Source organism: Myxine glutinosa, chromosome 1, assembly GCF_964187855.1.
Source record: "Myxine glutinosa chromosome 1, kmMyxGlut1.1, whole genome shotgun sequence".
Lineage (NCBI taxonomy): Eukaryota > Metazoa > Chordata > Myxini > Myxiniformes > Myxinidae > Myxine > Myxine glutinosa.
The window spans coordinates 155912829-155933656 of NC_136261.1; the positions used below are offsets into that span (position 1 = coordinate 155912829).

Genomic DNA, 20828 nt, shown 5'->3' on the forward strand with positions numbered 1-20828 from the left:
GGCACAGTTGGTTGCCACCACCCCCACCTCTTTTATTAAAACCAGGTGGAGCTTCAATTGAGAGAGAGACAGAGACAAAGACAGAGACAGAGAGACTGAGAGAGGTTGTTTGAGGGGGGGCAGAATGGGCCTTGTGCTTCTTCCTCATCGTGGGTCTGGGTCTGAAAGGTTCAGTTTTTTTATCCCTCTTCACGGCCTGGGGAAATCTTATCAACTTTCCATGGTCACAGGAGGCACTGTTCAGCCAGAATAGGAATGTAGTGGAGCAATTTTGGTAGAGTATGTGTTATGGTCTTGAAAAGTGAGCAATAGTTTGATTTTTTTGATTTTTATGATTTTGCTTTTTCATTTTAAACGTGTCTAAACACAGTTTTTATTTGTTTTTCTTGACCTTTTGCCATGAACATTTCGTTTAAGGGACTGACTAAACAGGGGGAGAGTCGGGCTTTATTTAATACTGGTAGTTACATTGTTGTGGGTTCTCTTCCAGTGTTGCAGAACAGCCTGGAAAGTCAGAGGAAAGACTTGCAGCAGGAGCGAAGCGAGCTTCACAAAGTCATCTCCCGCCTTGAGGCCCGGTTGCAAGAACAGACACGGCTGCTGGAGGAGGTGAGAACCTATCCTTACTGAAACCTAACTAAGTCATTACCCGACGCTCGCGAAGCGAAAAGCGGAGTTAAGCATTCAGTTACGTATGTGTGCCATGTGCCGTGTGTGTCTGCATTTTAAAAATTCATTTTCTCGGCAATCGTTGGTCCGATTGACACGAAATTTTACCGTAGAAGCGCCTCCGATTATTTTTGTAATCTGTAGAATTTTTTTATTCATAATTATGACGTCATGGGTCACGTGGTACAGACGCCATCTTGGAAAAAAATCGAAAAATGTTGCACCTCCATATCTCCAAAACCGCTGCATGGAAACATGGCTCATTGTAAAGAACTCCATATGGGGAATAGGTGTTGTTAACGATGATGTCATTTGGTGCCATAATTATGACGTCATAATTCGACAGCGACAACGCTTAGTCTGATCAGTTTGAAATGTATTCGGCATGATCTATGCAACAATTATATTAGAGAATATAAATTTATGATGTCATCGCTCACGTGGTCTGGCAGCCATATTGGATCAAAGAAAAAAAAATGTTCAAAAACAGAAGAGTTGGCTCGCAGCAAGTTGACTGCGCAGGGTCAGTATTCTATGAATACCATCTAGTTCCTAAATGTAATGCGGGTATAAGTCGGCACTGAAAGTGATGGCACACATTAAAAAGCGCATTAGCTCAGGTATAGAATTAGGGTGTGATACAAATGTGACTTCATGTTCCATGGTGATGGATGATCTTGATGGAGAAAAAGTATTTAAAAATTTATTGAGACATGACAGATAATTATTAATGCATGACGATGACTGATACAGGTCACACATATGTAGCTCTGACCACATTATGACCCCGTTATGTAGCTCTGATAATGGGGTAATGGTGGAGTCAAATGAAACCTTTGGCAGAGCATGGGGTGGTCATGATAGGTTGTGAATGTTTTTAAGACGAGAAGTGAACCTGGAGAAGTCGTCACTTTTAGCAGGAATGCGGAAAAGTTCTGCTGAGTGTCTGTGGGTTTCAAGCCACAGTGACGCATTACTCCCTCCCACCACCGAGCCACTCGAAGGTGATGGTGTGTGGTCATTAAAATATTATAGTGTGGCCGTAATAAAGTGATGCTGTGTGACCACGATAATCACACCTGCATTCCAAGTATGCGCCTCACCTGTTGGATTTTTGGTTTACTCAAAAGCACATGCCACTTTGACCATTCCCATGATATTACAGTCGCGCATCAACTGATTGACAGTGTTTGAGAAACCCCTTTAACTTAAGCCCGAGGAGACTCGACATGATTGATTGATTGATTACCTGAAGACAAAAGATCTTACTAAAGCATACATTTGTGCTCATGGAAATACATGCTGTTTCTGCATTTTATTCCATATTTAGGAAGAGTCAGTGTGGCACCTTCTTAAGCAAGCACCACCATTAAGTAGACTAGTGGGCCCGTTGGACCAAATTTTCATTGGTCTTCACGGCCTTGTAGCATACCTGCCTGCTGTATTGCTTGAGCATTAGCTTACCTTTCACCAGGCCCAGGTGTGCTTGGGCCTGGGCGAGAGAGATAGGAGGGGAGGGAGGAGACGTGATGACGCGCTCATTATTATTATTGCCAAATTATGCTACTATTATTATCTTTGTTAGTATTATTAGTATTAAGTAATGGGGAAACAATGTATGCTTTGTTACAATGTTTTCAATGTTTTTGTTATTTATTTTGTAATTAGAATCCACGATGAAGCTGTTCTATACACTTTAACATGGAGTGCGCTTAAAACATGGGAATTCTTCCGGATTATTTGCAGCCTAATCAACTCGGGAGATCATGAGGACTGTTTTGATGCATCAAATTCCACATGAGAAAACTCCAGTAGAACTTCACAAAAAACATGCCACACACACACACACACTCACACACCACACATACCCCATTACCCCCCCCCCCCCCCCACACACACACACACACACATACCCACACACAGATGTATCCCATTACACACACACACACACACAGACATACCCGCACACAGACATACCCACACACAGACATACCACCAACCCCGCCCCCGGCCCTCCCCCCGCCCCCCCCCCCCCCCCCCACACACACACACACCTCATCCATTTATTGTACATATCACCACAGCTAGGATTGTTATCAAATAAATAAAATGAAAGGCAAGCAAAGACATATTTATGAGGGGCATTCTAGAGGTTCTAGGAATGATCTCTCCGACTCTCTTGAAAATCCTCTCTATCTCTTTGCTGATGACTCCACTCTCTGCCACTCCATTCCTCATCCCTCAGATCGGCAGTCTGCAGCCTCCTCACTCTCTGCAGACCTGGACAAAATCACAGACTGGTCAAACAAGTGGAACATGTCTTTCAATCCTGACAAATCTCACACTCTCACTATGTCTCTCCGAAAAGACCGACTGGACAACCCTCCCATCTACTTTCTGAATAATCCTCTCCAAGAAGTTCTGTCACTCAAGCTTTTGGGTCTCACTATCTGCCATGATCTTTCCTGGGAAAACCACATTTCAAATCAAGCCTCCAAAGCCAGTCGCCGACTGGGCATCCTCTGTCGTGCGAAGTCCTTCCTTGGCACACCTGAGCTCCTCACCACATACAAGGCTTTCATCCGCAGCTCAATGGAATACTGCTCTCCCCTCTGGGGTGGTGCTCCTGCCTCACACCTAGCTCGTCTTCACGCTGTTGAAACCAAAGCGTTCAGAATCATTGGAATCTCCCGCGATGAAGCTACCTCCGAGGGCCTTTCACTTACTCACCACAGGCAGGTTGGTGGTCTTTCTGTCTTCTACCGACTCCTCTCCGGCCTTGCTCCCCCAGCTCTCTCTGGGCTCTGTCCACCAAATATTCCGACAGGTCGCACAAGATCTGCCTGCAACCCTCTTATGGTTAAACTGCCAAAATCAAGACTCTCTGCTCACCTTCACTCCTTCATTCCTCTTTTCTCCCGCCTCTGGAACAAACTCCCTCACTCTCTTCAATCCCACTCCACCCTCCAGGTCTTTAAAACAGCTGTTCGCCACCATCTCTTATCTTCCCCCATCCAAAACCTTGATCTTTTCTACCCCCGCTAATTTCACCCCAAATCCACTTTTTTGAAATACTAACTTCTGTCCTGGAAGTCCTTGTGTTTATACTTCTCCCCCCCCCCCCTTCCCATGCCTCCTCCCCCCAAGCCCTCCCCCTCCCACACATTCCCGATGTCCCTGCTCTCAAATGTTGAGTTTATGTGCTTCCCCTTCTCTCCCCATCTTGTCTACCGCTCCCCTTTTTATATACTGTGTTTGCTTTTGTTTGATTTGTTTGTGTGATAAATGTTAGCTCTTTCACGAGCCTCAATTCTGTATTCAAAAAAAAAAAAAAAATTAATCATTTATTGGCACCTGATAGTTTTACTCATTATAAAGTTACATTATCCTTGAACGATTGAGGATTCTCAAACTGTTGTTGACATAATGGTTGAGTATTTACTTTTGAGCTGTCATGTGTGGGTTTGATTCTCGCCAGACTATTAAAGATCAGATTGGTGGTTCACAGCCAGGGCATTGCATCACAAAGTGCACCATCCCTCCGATGGATATTAACTATAGACAGAATCCTCTCTTGTTGCAGGACTTTCCTTGAAAAATCAGAACGACTCAGCCTATATGGCTTTCATCCTCCCCCAATGGAGTACTGCTCTCCCCTATGGGCTGGTGACCAAGAATCATGGTCGTTTCTCTTACATTCTGTGGAATTAAAAGTTCTCAACATTATTGGAATGTCCTGTGATCAGGCCAAAGCACGAGGTCTGTTGCAGACAGGTTGGTAGTCTCTGTTTTCTGCTGTATATTCTCCGACATTGCTCCACCTGCTCCCTCAGTGCTCCAACCCTCCACAGCAACTCCAAGATGCACAAGTTCTTCCAGGAACACCCTCCTGGTTAAACTCCCAAAATGCAGGATGAATTTACATCTCAATTATTTTGTTCGCTTTTTCTCCAGTATGTGGAACTGCCTTCCAAAGACTGTCCCACTCTTCCCTCCAGGGCTTCAAGCAGGTGGTGCACCATCCTCTCATGTCATTTTCTACATCACCCCATGTAGAAAGGCGAGCATATCTGACTGACCCATAAACTGTTGCCCAGATCAAGGCAATAATCACAAATAGTTGCTTCAGCAACGTTGCCCGAATATCCAGAAAACTCGGAGTCATAGCATTATGTGATTCCCTGTGTACGGTGTGTGTTGAGTCAAGGCAGACTTTGTTGTTGCATTTCTGATGTGTCCTGTACATTCAACTGGCTGTGCAAAAATGCTCCTGTCACAAAACTTCCGTTTCGGAGGACTGACATAACGTATGAAGAAATTATCTACGTAATAGTATGGATGTAAAAATGAGGATGGGATTGAAAAAATTTTTTAAGAAAAGGAAGGGAATGGGGAGGGAAGGAGAAAAAGGGGATAGGTAAGGGAGTTTTTTTTGCATACAGAGTCGAGGCTTGTGTAAGAGCTAACACATTAAACAAGAAAACATGCATGGACACATAAAGCATACAATAAAAGGAGCGGGAGACAGCACAACAACAGTAGAGAACAGGGACATCGGTAGATCTGTGGAAGGGCGAGGGCTGGGGAGGGGCTGGGGTACACAGCACAAAACAAATGAACACGATTAGGAATTTCAGGAAAAAATTTGGAGATTGAAAGAGGTGGATTTGGGGTGTATTAATGGGGGTAGAAAAGATCAAGGTTTTGGATGGGCAAGATAATAGATGGTGGTGAACAGCTGTTTGAAAGACCTGGAGGGAGGAGAGGGATTGAAGAGAGTGAGGGAGTTTGTTCCAGTGGCGGGAGAAAAGAGGAATGAAAGAGTGAAGGTGAGCAAAGAGTCTTGATTTTGGCAGTTTCACCAGAAGAGGGTTTCTGGCAGATCTTGTGCATCCTGCAGGAATATTTGTGGGACACAGCACAGACAGAGCTGGGGGAGCTAGGCCGGAGAGGAGTCAGTAGAAGGCAGAAGGACCACCAACCTGCCTGCGGTGAGAGAAAGGCCCTCAGAATCAGCTTCATCGTGGGAGTTGGGACGGAGGATGAGAAAGAGAAAATATATGGATGGTGGATGTGGTGTCGATATGAATATTGATGATGGAGATGGTCCCTTATATTATATTTTGGCCAATTAATTTGTGATGCCCCTTTGTCTCCATCTGATTATATATATATATATAGACATATACAGTATATATAGATATATATATATATTGTTGCGGTTTTGCGAATAAAGGCAATCCCCCTATAGTTCGTTACACCACAACATGTAGCCTCCTGTAGTTAGTTATTTCTTATTAAATGTAAAGCATAGGCCCTTTCCAGTGTTTAGAAAGAAAACAAATAATGTGTTGAGTCAGGCAGGATGATTATAGGCCTCGTTGAGGCCGAAAGTGCCTCGTCATTGGACTAGACTAGGCCCTGCAGGCCTGAAGGAGGAATAAAACCTTCCCCGACGGAGGAATGAGACATTCCTGGGAGGAGGAGCAGCGAGCAACCAATGGGAGCTAAAGGGAAAGCAGGGGGGAGTGACCGAGGGTGACCAATGAGGGGCTGTCACGTCACGTGACCCCTGGCGGCCAATTGAGACCCATGGAACATTCAGGAAGGGGTTGGGGTGTTATAAAAACCCGGCCCATAAACACATACTCTCTCTCTTGCTGGGCTCCTGCTATCTTGATCGGTCCTCTGGTTCCTGCGCTCTCTGTTCCTGCTCCTGGTTCGTCTTAACCACGTCGTCCCTGCCGCGATTGTCTCCGGCTGTTGGCGCCTTGGGTTTGGAGCGATTCCTGGGGCTGTCGTCCACCAAACCCATTCACACAAGCTGCACGACCAAGCCCATACGGGCAAGTTGCACAACCGAGCCCATCCGGGCGAGCTGCACGACCGAGCCCATCCGGGTGAGCTGCACGACCGAGCCCATCCAAGCGAGCTGCACGACCGAGCCCATCCGGGCGAGCTGCACGAAGCGGCCGCGCTTACCCGCGCATTACCCTCTTCCCCCCTTCCCGGAACGAATGAGAGCCCTTGTCTGGGGACGTAGGTAAGGCTATTAAGATTTTTTGCTTTGTCTGTGTTCTATACATACCTGTAAATAAATACTGTGTTTGGTACTTCCAACCTGGCCGTCGTTGTCATTTTCCATCCATTGACCTAGCATCGCCAGAATTAAAACCGCTCGATCGGGTCCGATAGCGTAACGGCACGGGTCACACGACGCACAACCGCTCGGGTGTCAGGAATAAGTGTGACTTGTGCGGGGTTCAGTCCCCGTCCTCACGGCTGCATGTGTCCGAAGGTATTCGGGTTGTGACCGCTAACCCTTCCACGCGCAGTTGCAGGCTCGGCGGCTGGAGTTGCCTAGCAATCCGTCAACCACGAGTTTAGACGTGGTGGGCGGCCTCAGTGGAACCGGAGTTTGTGGGGGGAACAGGGCATAAACCCCCCTTTGTACGTCGACGAACCCGGGATCCGCGACAATATATATATATATATATATATATATATATATATATATATATATATATATATATATATATATATATATCAATGCTCATGGAAGAACAGAGTAACAAGGGGCAAAAATGTGGTGAAGGCAAAACAGTAGGACAAGGACATACGAAGTAGAAGAGGAGGTATTGTGGGTGAACAAAGTCTTAGCAGATGTCATAATGCTCAGAGGTAGAAAATAAAACCACCATCACCATTTTTGTATATATAACAAGCGTTACGCCTAGGTCCCCCGTCGGTGAAGTGATGTGAGTTGACAAAGTGGAAGACGCAGAAAACATGGAAGAGTCGATAATATTTGCGAGTGGGTTGGAGACACACCCACACACCAGATTAGAAGTTAGTAGTTCGTTTATTTTTCAAGATATTTCGCTCACAAGGTTCAGACATACATGGCGGCGGCGATCTTGGATTTTGACGTGGCGACCCAATTTTCAATAGCGTTCTTCCTTGTACCTAGATGCACCCACACACCAGATTAGAAGTTGGTACTTCGCTTATTTTTCAAGATATTCCGCTCACAAGGTTCAGACATACATGGCGTCAGACATACATGGCGGCGGCCATCTTGGATTTTGACGTGGGTTGCACCCACACACCAAATTAGAATTCGGTCCTTCGCTTACGCACACACGCACGCACGCACGACCACACTCATGCACGCACGTCCGCACTCACGCACGCACGGATGCACACACTCATGCACGCACGCACGGACGGACGCACACACTGACGGAGGGGAAAACCATAATCCCCCTTTTGCTCCGCGGTGCGATGGGGGACAATAAATGAATGGCCCCATTACCCATCCAAAGAATGTTATCTTTGATACAACCAATGCCCTTCCTGTTGTTACTCAAGTCTGATTAAAAGAATGGAATTTTGAAGTGTTGCTCCTATCGCATGATGGTTTTTAAAAAATCGGTACTGTAGTTGTAACTTAAAGTGAGATTTATTGCATCATATACTTTTAACCCTTTGCTGCAGTGGTCGTAAAACCTAACAATTTCAAAAAAAAAACAAATCAAAGTTTTTTACGACACCTGTTGTAAAACATGTTTAAACAGCCATGAAAACATTTTGAAGGTCACATCTAAGTTTTAACATTGTTTTTTTTTTTACCTCTGCCACCAAAGGTGGATGGAGGTTATGTTTTTACCCCTGTCTGTCGGTCTGTCTGTCTGTTTGTTTGTCTGTGAACAAGATATCTCAAAAAGTTGTGGACGGATTCGGACGAAATTTGGCAGAGATGTAGCGTATGTGACAAGGAAGAAATGATTAGATTGTGGTGAAGATCCGGATCCGGCTACTATAATTTTGAAGTGATTCTTCACCATTGGGAGATAGGGCCAAAAACGATACATAGCAGGATATCTCAAAAAGTTGTGGACAGATCCGGACGAAACTTGGTGCACCGGTTGGGTGTCTGACGTGGACGATTCGATTTTGGTAAAGATCTGAATATGGATTCAGATATGATAATTATTTAATTTCTTAAGTGATTCTTCACCATTGAGTGATAGGGCTAAAACCAATTTCAAAAGGTTATGGATGGATTTGGACGAAACTTGTTGGACAGGTTGGGCATGTGACAGACTAATCGATTCAATTTTGGTGATGATCCGGATCCAGCTACTATAATTTTAAAAGTGATTTTTCACCATCGGGAGATAGGGCCAAAAAGGATATATAGCAGGATATCTCAAAAAGTTGTGGACGGATGATTTTGATTAAATGTGATTACGTATTGTGATTTTCTGGTCTAATCTGGAATACAAAACGTAAACTGTTCACCTGGCGGAGGTATGGTCTCTACTGAGTGCCGTTGTAGTTCCAATATGTTTTGAAAAGTATTTTCCTCTTTATTCCAGGAGCGTCACCGACTGCTCGCCGAGCGCAGTAAGACCGAAGCGTTGCAAGGGAGCATGGCCGAGAATATGCGAGCAATGTTGGAGCAACGGGACCTCGAGCGAGAAGAGCTGCAGAAAGCCAAGGTACAGCTTCGTGTGGCTTATTACCACCGCCACCGAAGGTGGAAGGAGGTTATGTTTTCGTGGCTGTCTGTCTGTTTGTTTGTTTGTGAAGAAGATACCTTAAAAGGTTGTGGACGAAATTTGGCAGAGAGGTAGTGTATGTGACAAGGACGAAATGATTGGATTTTTGGTGAAGATCCGGATGCGGCTAGTATAATTTTAAAAGTGATTTTTCACCATTGGGAAGATAGGGACAAAAACTATATACAGTCACGTGAAAAAGTAAGTACACCCCATGTAAAGTTTTGACTTTTTCAACATATTTCAACATACAGATATTTGATCTTCATTTCAACAATATTGATAGATAAAGGTGATATAATATAACAAATATCATGAAACATTTAGTCCATTGTATAATTTAAATAAACATAAATGCAAATTTTGCATGTGGAAAAAGTAAGTACACCCCGACATTTATCACTACTTCAAATACCTAAAATTAGAATCAGGTGCACCAGCTCAGGTGCAAATACCTAAAATTAGAATCAGGTGCACCAGCTCAGGTGCAAATACCTAAAATTAGAATCAGGTGCACCAGCTCAGGTGCAAATGATTAGAACATCGTTAGGGAGGATCTTGGAGGAACCTGTCTTATTTAAACCTCAGACATTTAGTTTGGTTTGGTCTTTGTTGTTGAAGTGTGCGGCGTCACCATGCCTAGATCAAAAGAGCTCTCTGAGGCCTTCAGAAAGAAAGTTATAGATGCCTACGAGTCTGGGAAGGGATTTAAAAAGATCTCCAAACAATTTGAAATCAATCATTCGACTGTCCGGAAGATCATCAACAAGTGGAGAATATTCCAAACAACTGCCAACTTGTTCAGGCCAGGCCGTCCCAGCAAGTTCAGCCTGAGAGCAGACCGCAAGATGCTGAAAGAAGTCTCGAAGAACCCCAGAATGTCATCACGGGACCTACAGGTAGCTCTTGCCACTGTTGATGTCAAAGTGCACGAGTCTACCATTAGAAAGAGGCTGCACACATTTGATCTACATGGGAGGTGTGCCAGGAGGAAACCGTTGCTGTCCAGAAAGAACATCAGGGCAAGACTAAAGTTTGCCAATGAACACCTAGACAAAGACCAGCACTTCTGGAACAATGTGCTCTGGACAGATGAGTCAAAGGTAGAGCTATTTGGCCACAGTACCAGAAGATATGTTTGGCGAAAACCAAAGACAGCATTTGACCACAAGAACCTGATACCAAATGTAAAGCATGGTGGTGGAAATATTATGGTTTGGGGCAGCTTTGCTGCATCAGGGCCTGCGCAGCTCTCCATCATAGAATCCACTATGAATTCTTCATTGTACCAGAGGGTGCTTGAGGATAATGTGAGGCCATCTGTGGGAATGTTGAAGCTCAACCGAAGGTGGACCTTGCAACATGACAATGACCCTAAACATACCAGTACATCCCAAGGAATGGCTGAAAAGAAAGAAATGGAGGGTTCTGGAATGGCCAAGTCAAAGCCCGGATCCAAATCCCATCGAGATGTTGTGGGGGGATTTGAAACGAGCTGTGCATGCAAGAAACCCCTCAAATATCGCACAGCTGAAAGAATTCTGCATGGAGGAGTGGGCAAAAATTTCTCCCAGTCGATGTCAGAGACTGGTAGAAAGTTATAAGAAACACCTACTTGAGGCTGTTTCTGCCAAAGGGGGCAATACCACCTATTAGAGCCAAGGGTGTACTTACTTTTTCCATGTGCGAAATTTGCATTTATGTTTATTTAATACAATGTTTATATACAATGGACTACAAAATGTAAATGTTTCATGATATTTGTTATATTATATCACCTTTATCTATCAATATTGTTGAAATGAAGATCAAATCGCTGTATGTTGAAATATGTTGAAAAAGTCAAAACTTTACATGGGGTGTACTTACTTTTTCACGTGACTGTATAGCAGGATATCTCAATTTTGTGGACGGATTTGTACGAAACTTGGTGGACAGGTTGGGTATGTGACAAGGTCTAGTGGATTTGATTTTGGTGAAGATATGAATATGGATTCGGATATGATAATTATTTAATTATTAAGTGATTCTTCACCATTGAGTGATCGAGCTAAAACCGATACATAGCACGATATCTCAAAAAGGTTATTCACGGATTTGGACAACACTTGGTGGACCGGATTTGGGTGTGAGAAGGACTAATAGATTGGAGTTTGGTGAAGATCTGAATATGGATTCGGATATGAGAATTATTTAATTATTCAGTGATTCTTCACCATTGAGTGGTGGGGCTAAAACCGATACATAGCACGATATCTCAAAAAGTATTGACGGATTTGGACAACACTTGGTGGACAGGTTGTGGGTGTGACAAGGACTAATAGGTTCGAGTTTGGTGAAGATCTGAATATGGATTGGGATAGGAGAATTATTTAATTATTAAGTGATTCTTCAACATTGAGTGATAGGGCTAAAACCGATACATAGCACGATATCTCAAAAAGGTTATTCACGGATTTGGACAACACTTGGTGGACCGGATTTGGGTGTGAGAAGGACTAATAGATTGGAGTTTGGTGAAGATCTGAATATGGATTCGGATATGAGAATTATTTAATTATTCAGTGATTCTTCACCATTGAGTGGTGGGGCTAAAACCGATACATAGCACGATATCTCAAAAAGGTATTGACGGATTTGGACAACACTTGGTGGACAGGTTGTGGGTGTGACAAGGACTAATAGGTTCGAGTTTGGTGAAGATCTGAATATGGATTGGGATAGGAGAATTATTTAATTATTAAGTGATTCTTCAACATTGAGTGATAGGGCTAAAACCGATACATATCACGATATCTCAAAAACGTATTGACGGATTTGGATGAAACTGGGTGGGCCAATTGTGTGTGTGACAAGGACGAATCGATTCGATTTTGGTAAAGATCTGAATATGGATTCGGATACGATAATTATTTAATTATAAATTGATTCTTCACCATTGAGAGATCGGGCGAAAAGCGTTGTATAACATATTTTAAAAGTTGTGGACATGTTATGACGAAACTTGGTGGACGAGTTGGTTCGATGACGAGAACAAGCCGATTAGGTTTTGGTTCAGGTCCGAATCCAGATCCGGCCTATCAGTGGGATACAAAACGTAAACTGTTCAGCCTGGCGGAGGTATGCGCTCAACCGAGTGTCGTTCTCGTTTACATTGTTTTTGTCTCATGAATGTTGGTGATCCTTTGAGCGCAGCGTAATCCTATGTATTTCATCTGACATCATTCATTAGATGAAGCTGCTACTGGAGCGTGAGGAATGGGAGAGGAGCTGCTTGGATGTGCCAAAAGGCCTGGGCAGGGAGCACTCGGAGCTGGGGCAACAGCGAAAGCAGTTTGCATCACGATGCGAGCATAAAGTTACGGATGTTGCTGCCAAGGGGGGATTTTACGTCGGCCTCGCTCAGGTACACGAAGTAGCCAAAAATTGAGACATTTCATGCAACGGTGACCTATCAAAGTCTAATATTCACAATAGTCCGGCAGCTAAGCTAAATATAGCATAACAATTGTGCATTTTGTGAGGAAAGCCCCAAATTTGGCACACTAGTAGACTATCATATTATGAAAAGATCTGGATATTGGGCCATCTCAGATTCAGAGATTTGATTTTTGCAAGATTTGCAGATTTTGCAGATTTGCAAGCTGAGATTGCAACGCCAGGGACGGCCGACTCCTTCCTGCGAGCTGCCCACGTCACCCGCACAAGAAGAGCTCATCAAATCACTGCAGCGGCACTGCACATCCTGCAACACCGTGCGTATGAACGCCACTGTATGACATATGCTGATGATGCAGAAGACCTGCCTGAGTTCGAAGACTGGTGTCACCAGAGAGGAGAAGACATTCCCAACTTTCAGTACTGGGCAACTGTGCTGGAACTAGAGATGTTGGTGCTGGTCTACGTGCGTTCTCTGCGGCAGGCTTCATTCACGATGTACCTTGATGCCCTGACGGAACCGGTCCCATGGTTCCATGCCTTAGACCACACACACTATGCCAGGTGGGTCCCTGTTCACCTGAGGGACATGGTTGCACTCCCAATGAAGCACCCAGATGTAGCCAGAGAATTCAGGGCTGGCAACTTCACTGTACAGAAGACGAAGAAGGTGTTCTCTTCGATCCCAATCGACCAGGCGCATGAACAGAATAACGCCTGCATCAAAGGAGATGGTGGAGCAGTCGGCCTCACTGACAACCCAAGTGCCCTGCGGCGTTGGATGATTGCCGGGCCAGAAGTTGCCAGGGCCATAGAAGAGTTCCAAGATGGCCATCAACACTGGGGGAGGCGAGAGGACACACGTCATCACGACCAGACACCAAGTGTGCAGACCTCTTTCGCCAAGGATGTCCGCGCCCTTGTCAGCGTCATAGAAGAGCTTGGCAACCCCTTTGAGGAAGAGAGCATGGATCTGGTTGTCCTTGACACAAAGGAAATTGCAGGTCCTGCTGCAGTTGAGACTGTCAGGAATGTGAAGAAGATTGGCCAAGAGCAGTTCCAGGCTTTCACCAGAGAATGCCTGGTGGAAAGGACCAAGCCAATTGATGATGCAATTCGTTGGAACTTGCTGAAGGTGTCATTTTGGAAAATGGCTGCCACAGCCATCAGGGGCTGAATTTGAGATGGCCCAATATCCAAATCTGTTCATAATAGGATAGTCTACTAGTGTGCCAAATTTGGTGCTTTCCTCACAAAATGCACAATTGTTATGCTAAGTTGCCCCACTACAACATTTTAAGAATGGCAAACTTGAAGAGAAATGTAATGTTGATAAATGTTTATCAGTTCTTGCAGTTCCCTACTCAAAGTGAACACTCAATAGAAACTTTGTGTTTGTAGTCTGTAATCTAGCGGGGTATTAACGTTCCAGGAACGAGATATTCAAGAGTCCAAGACACCAATTATTTTTTTCAACATAGACATTGTCCTCGGCTTCAATGCACTTACTCCATTTGTCCTTCAACTCGTCTATCTCAGCAAAAAACGGATTTAGATTACTCTTTCAAACACATTTTGGTTGATTTAGTCACTTCCTTGTCTTTGACGAATCGGTAACAATGCAGGTAGGAATTCAAATTTTGAAAGAGGTAGAGTCAATGGGATCCAGGTTGAAGCTATATGGGTCACGGGTTGCAGCTGGAGGTGAGGGGAAGTGGCTTGATGTAGCTGTTAAAAGCCACAGCCATGAGTGGCGGACTATACGATACTGCACTGCATCGGCGTAATTATCATGAAGGAGCACACTTTTGGTCATCGTCCCTTGGCATTTGTCATTATTGGCCTGCCAGAAACTTTGCATGAGGCTGGCATCACCTTCGCCTCGGATTGTGGTTTTGAAAGGCGTGTATTCAAATCACTGTCCAAAAGGATGGTGCAGAGGTAGCACACCTACCTTTGTGCTATGGAGCCTGGGTTTTATTCTTGACCTGACTGTAAACTGTGAGATTGGACTTTCGCAGGCAGGACGATGCATGACAAAGTGTCCTTCCTCGGATGGACGTTGGCCTGGGGACCAGCTGCTAGGATTATCTGGTCGATGGTAAAAATCCCATGGTGTCTTTCACGCAGAGCAGGTGAGGTATTGCCTGTCCCCTGGCATCAGGGTAGTTGCTATGTGGGCAGCAGCTCCACACTATAAACATATTCACACACTCAGGTGTTCCTACGTCATAAGTAAACTGCGGTCTTCAACAATTAAGGTAAATCGTAACAAAATTATTTAAAATGTTAGATTTGATGTGATCACCAAACATCGATGCCGTGATCTTTCCAGCTGAGTGCAACATGTATTGGGTTGTGCCATGGTGACACCTACGCTTCCATTGCCTGGATTTCCGTTTTGTTTCAAGATCCCTTTCGTGAAGCCACATTGCATCACCGGTTAACAGATTAGCAAACATTGAGAGTTCAAGAAGGTCGTGACATGCTGCTGGCTGCCATTCTCTATTATGATTGCTCAGGTATATATATATATATATATATACTACTCACAATAAGTTAGGGATATTGTGGGAGTGAGTTTATTTTTATTTTTTTTATAGGGGTTAGGGTTATGGTATTGAAATCAAGAATGCTGTGTTTTTTCCCACTCATTAATAACCATAGAATTAGGACCAACAACTTTTTCCAACATAATTAATACACAAAATCAACCACACCGAAGAACCTGCCAATATCCCTAACTTATTGTGAGTAGTGTATGTATGTATATATATATATATATATATATATATATATATATATATATATATATATATATATATATATATATATATATATATATATATATATATATATTGTCGCGTGATTCCCCTCGGTTAAGACCGGGAAATCACGAATGGCACTTTACTTTGAGGTTTTACTTACTTTGAGGCATTATTTAATGGTGGATTTGACTCTATTTATGCGCGGGGGAAGAAAGATAGAGGAAGAAGAAGCGGGAGCTTTTACCTGTGATCCCGAGCAATCTTCAAACCTGCAAAAAATTAAACTCGCCAATACGGATTTTGAATGTACAGGAATAACACGGCTTTATTGCCGGACCTTGCCTGGGTACCCATCCTGCTGAGATCTTGGACGTGCCCAAGTGTTGTTAATGGTGGTAAAAATGCTGTCTTGAGAAATTACAACTTCACTAGATATTTTGTTTACCTTAGCCCAGGGACACTCCGTGATCAACGCCGACAGGAAAAGAGTTTGAGTCTGTCAGCTGTCCTGATAAGAGGTCACCAGACAAAAAACCGCTCTTGGCCACCAATGAATAACCTGTTCCTTGAACGTTTTAACGCCCCTCGTATTTGCAGTTTTCTATTTATTACATACACAACTGGAGAGTTCATAGAACACCTTAACACGCACAGTCTTGAGAAACAAGATATGGACGCGGTCTGCGAATGGCAAATTTGATTGGTCAAGATGATCTAAAATGTCCAATACTGCTAACTGGAGTGTTTATGAAAGTGACAAGAAGGCAAGTTGTGTTGTACAGTTTAAGTATATAATTCATTTGAAATAAAATAATGATTTTAAAGGTTGTAGGGAAAAAAATTCCGAAGTTTCCCGCCCGTCGTTGATGCACCTTATTTAACACGTTACATTAGTTCTTCATGCCAGTAGTTTGTGTCCTTTATGATGTCCTTAAAAACAGTAAGTTTCCTGTTTGGAATGGTTTTCCATTTTGTTTGACGGCCAGACAGACAGAAACTTTAAAAAAATCTCACTCCTCTCTGTGCATATGCAATCGGGACAAATTCAGAAACAAAGTACTGATAAACTATATTGCTAAACAGGTTTGTTTTCCGATTTGTGTTCAAAAAACAACATTCAATTGAAATCAAGTTGTTCCTCGATCATAAACTGACGTTTGTGGACAGATGGATAGACAGACAGACAAAGTGGACCAATTGCTTGACACTGCTTCGTGTGCGCAGGGTAAAAATATGGACACCTCTCCTTGCGGTATCCCCATTTATGCCTTTTCCCTTCCTTTCATCATCCCTATCCCCCTTCTCTTCTTTCCTATTTAATGCTTTTTGGTCTCAATTCTAATTTTGCCAATTTACTCTCTCCCCATTCAACTCTGTCTCTCCCTCATGCCCTCTCTCCCTCCCTCACCACCTCTCTCCCTCCCTGTCCCTCTCCCTCTCTCCTTGTTCCTCTCTCTCTCTCTCTCTCTCTCTGTCTCTCTCTCCCCCTGTCCCCTCTGTCTCTCTCTCTCTCTCCCTGTCCCTCTCTGTCTCTCCCTCCCTGTCCCTCTCTCTCTCCCTGTTCCTCTCCCTCTCGCTCTCCCTGACTGTCTCTCTCTCTCTGTCTGTCTCTCTTCCTGTCCCTCTCTCTCCCTGTCTCTCTCTCTCTCTCTCCCTGTCCCTCTCTCTCCCTGTCTCTCTCTCTCTCCGTGTCTCTCTCTCTCTCCCTGTCCCTCTCTGTCTGTCTCTCTCCCCGTCCCTCTCTGTCTCTGTCTCTCTCTCTCTGTGTCTCTCTCTCTGTCTGTCTCTCTCCCTGTCCCTCTCTCTCTCTCTCCCTGTCTCTCTCTCTCTCTCCGTGTCTCTCTCTCTCTCCCTGTCCCTCTCTCTCTCTCCCTGTCCCTCTCTGTCTGTCTCTCTCCCCGTCCCTCTCTGTCTCTGTCTCTGTCCCTCTCTCTCTGTGTCTCTCTCTCTGTCTCTGTCTGTCTCTCTCCCTGTCCCTCTCTCTCCCTGTCTCTCTCTCTTATATATATATATATGTAAAACAATAGATGGCTCTTTAGTTTCTCTTTTCAGAACCGGCAAAGACACAATGCAACACTGCGTTTAGATTTAATATCACAATGCAACATGCTAAAATGAATGCGCTCATATTTACCCGATTACTTTGTTTTGCAAATGCTGCTTTCGTTTGTGTAGTCAGGACACAACAGTCTTAATATCACCTTCAAGTGCAGTTTATTCAATGGTGAAACTCTCTACCTGCAAATAACCTGTGGCATTTTCCAGTTTGATTCCATTCTGTTTGGAAAAATAAATCCAGACCGGGCAACTCGGTCACGAGCACGCTCCGCTGAGCAACACTACCTATACCCTTCACTTATCGATAGTGACGTCATGTGCACTCCACATTGTACACACCACAACAATGGACACTACCTTTCTCCTGTGGCTTCCCGAGGAGCAGAGGGAAGCTAAAGAGCAGGTGACCCGTGACCTTGCCCAGTTGGAACAGCAACGTAATGCGATACGAGTCGAGGCTGCTCACCTGTCTGCTCACAAGAAGAAGCTCGCACGGCAGGCGGAGGAAGTGCGAATAGCGAACAAGGTGATTGCCAATCACCTTTTTGCTTCTTGGATCTTTTTGCAGGTGATCCAGAGACCTGTGCACAATGCACATACCATTTGGTTGGAAACGGTTACTGTAAAGGTTTTAGTGTTTGTTATGGTTTGTTCTGTAGTTTAAGTTTTCATTAACTTGGTACAGTACTGTGGTTCATACAATGGTCACTCTCCAAATGAATGTCAAACCCCCTTTCCCCACAACCCTTCTTGTTTACTTGTCTTTGAGTCTGAAACAAATGGCTGTTGAAATGTTGATGGGGTAATGCAGCTTACTTTGTGGCCACCTTCATGATATGACCACTGATAATGATGGAGACACTTCATTTACTGGGCTGATAGGATGGCCTAGAGGTGCGCACACTCACCTCCAAGCTGTCCAGCCCAGGTTCGAATCCCGACCCAGCTATAAACTGTCAGTTCGGTGTTTCACAGGTAGGGAGATTCATCAATGTGTGTGCCGTCCCTTGGATGGACATTAAACTGGCGGTCCTGTCTGCCAGCATTACTTGGTGGACGTTAAAGATCCCACGATGTCCTTCGCAAAGAGTAGCCGGCACAAAGGACAAATTCCAAATTCCTGCCCTAACTCGCCGAACGTCAGGCCGGGCCAGGCCAGCTCGTGAAAGACTTGGGCCAAGCTCCCCCCCAGCCGACCTCAGGTGGGACTATAGTGGTCGTTAAAGAGCAACACCTTCACTTCCATTGCAATTCCTACTTTCCTTGTCCATCACGCTTTAGCAGAAGCATCAGGTGTTTGATTACCGCAAGCGTCGGTGTGATAAACGGGATGGCCTTTGCATTTTGCATGTTTTTGCATCAACCAATTTGTTATGATTTTCTCTTAACTGTGACATTTTCTAACACTGATGTTGAACTCAACCTGGGCAAATTTGTGTGATGTTATTATTTTATTCACGGTCAAAGGTATTCTCTTAAACTATGGGGAGTTATCTCCTGATGATGAAATCAACCTGGGCAAATTTGTGTGATGTTAATGTTATTATTTTATTCACGATCAATGGTATTCTCTTAAACTATGGGGAGTTATCTCCTGATGATGAAATCAACCTGGGCAAATTTGTGTGATGTTAATGTTATTATTTTATTCACGATCAATGGTATTCTCTTAAACTATGGGGAGTTATCTCCTGATGATGAAATCAACCTGGGCAAATTTGTGTGATGTTAATGTTATTATTTTATTCACGATCAATGGTATTCTCTTAAACTATGGGGAGTTATCTCCTGATGATGAAATCAACCTGGGCAAATTTGTGTGATGTTAATGTTATTATTTTATTCACGATCAATGGTATTCTCTTAAACTATGGGGAGTTATCTCCTGATGATGAAATCAACCTGGGCAAATTTGTGTGATGTTAATGTTATTATTTTATTCACGATCAATGGTATTCTCTTAAACTATGGGGAGTTATCTCCTGATGATGAAATCAACCTGGGCAAATTTGTGTGATGTTAATATTATTATTTTATTCACGATCAATGGTATTCTCTTAAACTATGGGGAGTTATCTCCTGATGTTGAAATCAACCGGGGCAAATTTGTGTGATGTTCTTATTTTATTCATGGTGATCAATGGTATTCTCTTAAACTATGGGGAGTTATCTCCTGATGTTGAAATCAACCGGGGCAAATTTGTGTGATGTTATTATTTTATTCATGGTGATCAATGGTATTCTCTTAAACTATGGGGAGTTATTGCCTGGTGTTGAAATCAACCTGGGCAAATTTGTGTGATGTTATTATTTTATTCATGGTGGTCAATGGTATTCTCTTAAACTATGGAGAGTTATCTCTTGATGTTGAAATCAACCTGGGCAAATTTGTGTGGTTATTATTTTATTCATGGTGGTCAATGGTATTCTCTTAAACTATGGGGAGTTATCGCCTGATGTTGAAATCAACCTGGGAAAATTTGTGTGATGTTATTATTTTATTCACGGTCAATGGTATTCTCTTAAACTATGGGGAGTTATCGCCTGATGTTGAAATCAACCTGGGCAAATTTGTGTGATGTTATTATTTTATTCACGGTCAATGGTATTCTCTTAAACTATGGGGAGTTATCTCCTGATGTTGAAATCAACCTGGGCAAATTTGTGTGATGTTATTATTTTATTCACGGTCAATGGTATTCTCTTAAACTATGGGGAGTTATTGCCTGATGTTGAAATCAACCTGGGCAAATTTGTGTGATGTTATTATTTTATTCACAGTCAATGGTATTCTCTTAAACTATGGGGAGTTATCTCCTGATGTTGAAATCAACCTGGGCAAATTTGTGTGATGTTATTATTTCATTCACGGTCAATGGTATTCTCTTAAACTATGGGGAGTTATCTCCTGATGTTGAAATCAACCTGGGCAAATTTGTGTGGTTATTATTTTATTCATGGTCAATGGTATTCTTTTAAACTATGGGGAGTTATCGCCTGATGTTGAAATCAACCTGGGCAAATTTGTGTGATGTTATTATTTTATTCACGGTCAATGGTATTCTCTTAAACTATGGGGAGTTATCGCCTGATGTTGAAATCAACCTGGGCAAATTTGTGTGATGTTATTATTTTATTCATGGTGATCAATGGTGTTCTTTTAAACTATGGGGAGTTATCGCCTGATGTTGAAATCAACCTGGGCAAATTTGTGTGATGTTATTATTTTATTCATGGTGGTCAATGGTGTTCTTTTAAACTATGGGGAGTTATCGCCTGATGTTGTGACGAAGCAACAATTTTGTTCATTCCTGTTGCGTAGGAATATTGG

At 43.4% G+C, this 20828-nt stretch overlaps 1 protein-coding gene across 17 annotated transcripts in view; it reads left to right on the forward strand.

Annotated features, from left to right (window-relative positions):
• The window catches only part of FBF1 (Fas binding factor 1), a 164609-nt gene that overhangs the window by 131264 nt on the left and 12517 nt on the right, over nucleotides 1-20828 (forward strand). For 9 of the 17 annotated variants that reach the window (XM_068120834.2, XM_068120852.2, XM_068120868.2 and 6 more), the window contains 4 exons: nucleotides 491-609; nucleotides 9051-9173; nucleotides 12466-12639; nucleotides 17880-18065. In XM_068120834.2, coding sequence (XP_067976935.2) covers nucleotides 491-609; nucleotides 9051-9173; nucleotides 12466-12639; nucleotides 17880-18065 — 602 coding nt within the window. The remainder of the gene's footprint in view (nucleotides 1-490; nucleotides 610-9050; nucleotides 9174-12465; nucleotides 12640-17879; nucleotides 18066-20828) is intronic. The other 8 variants (XM_078779042.1, XM_078779045.1, XM_078779070.1 and 5 more) reach the window with 3 other exon arrangements.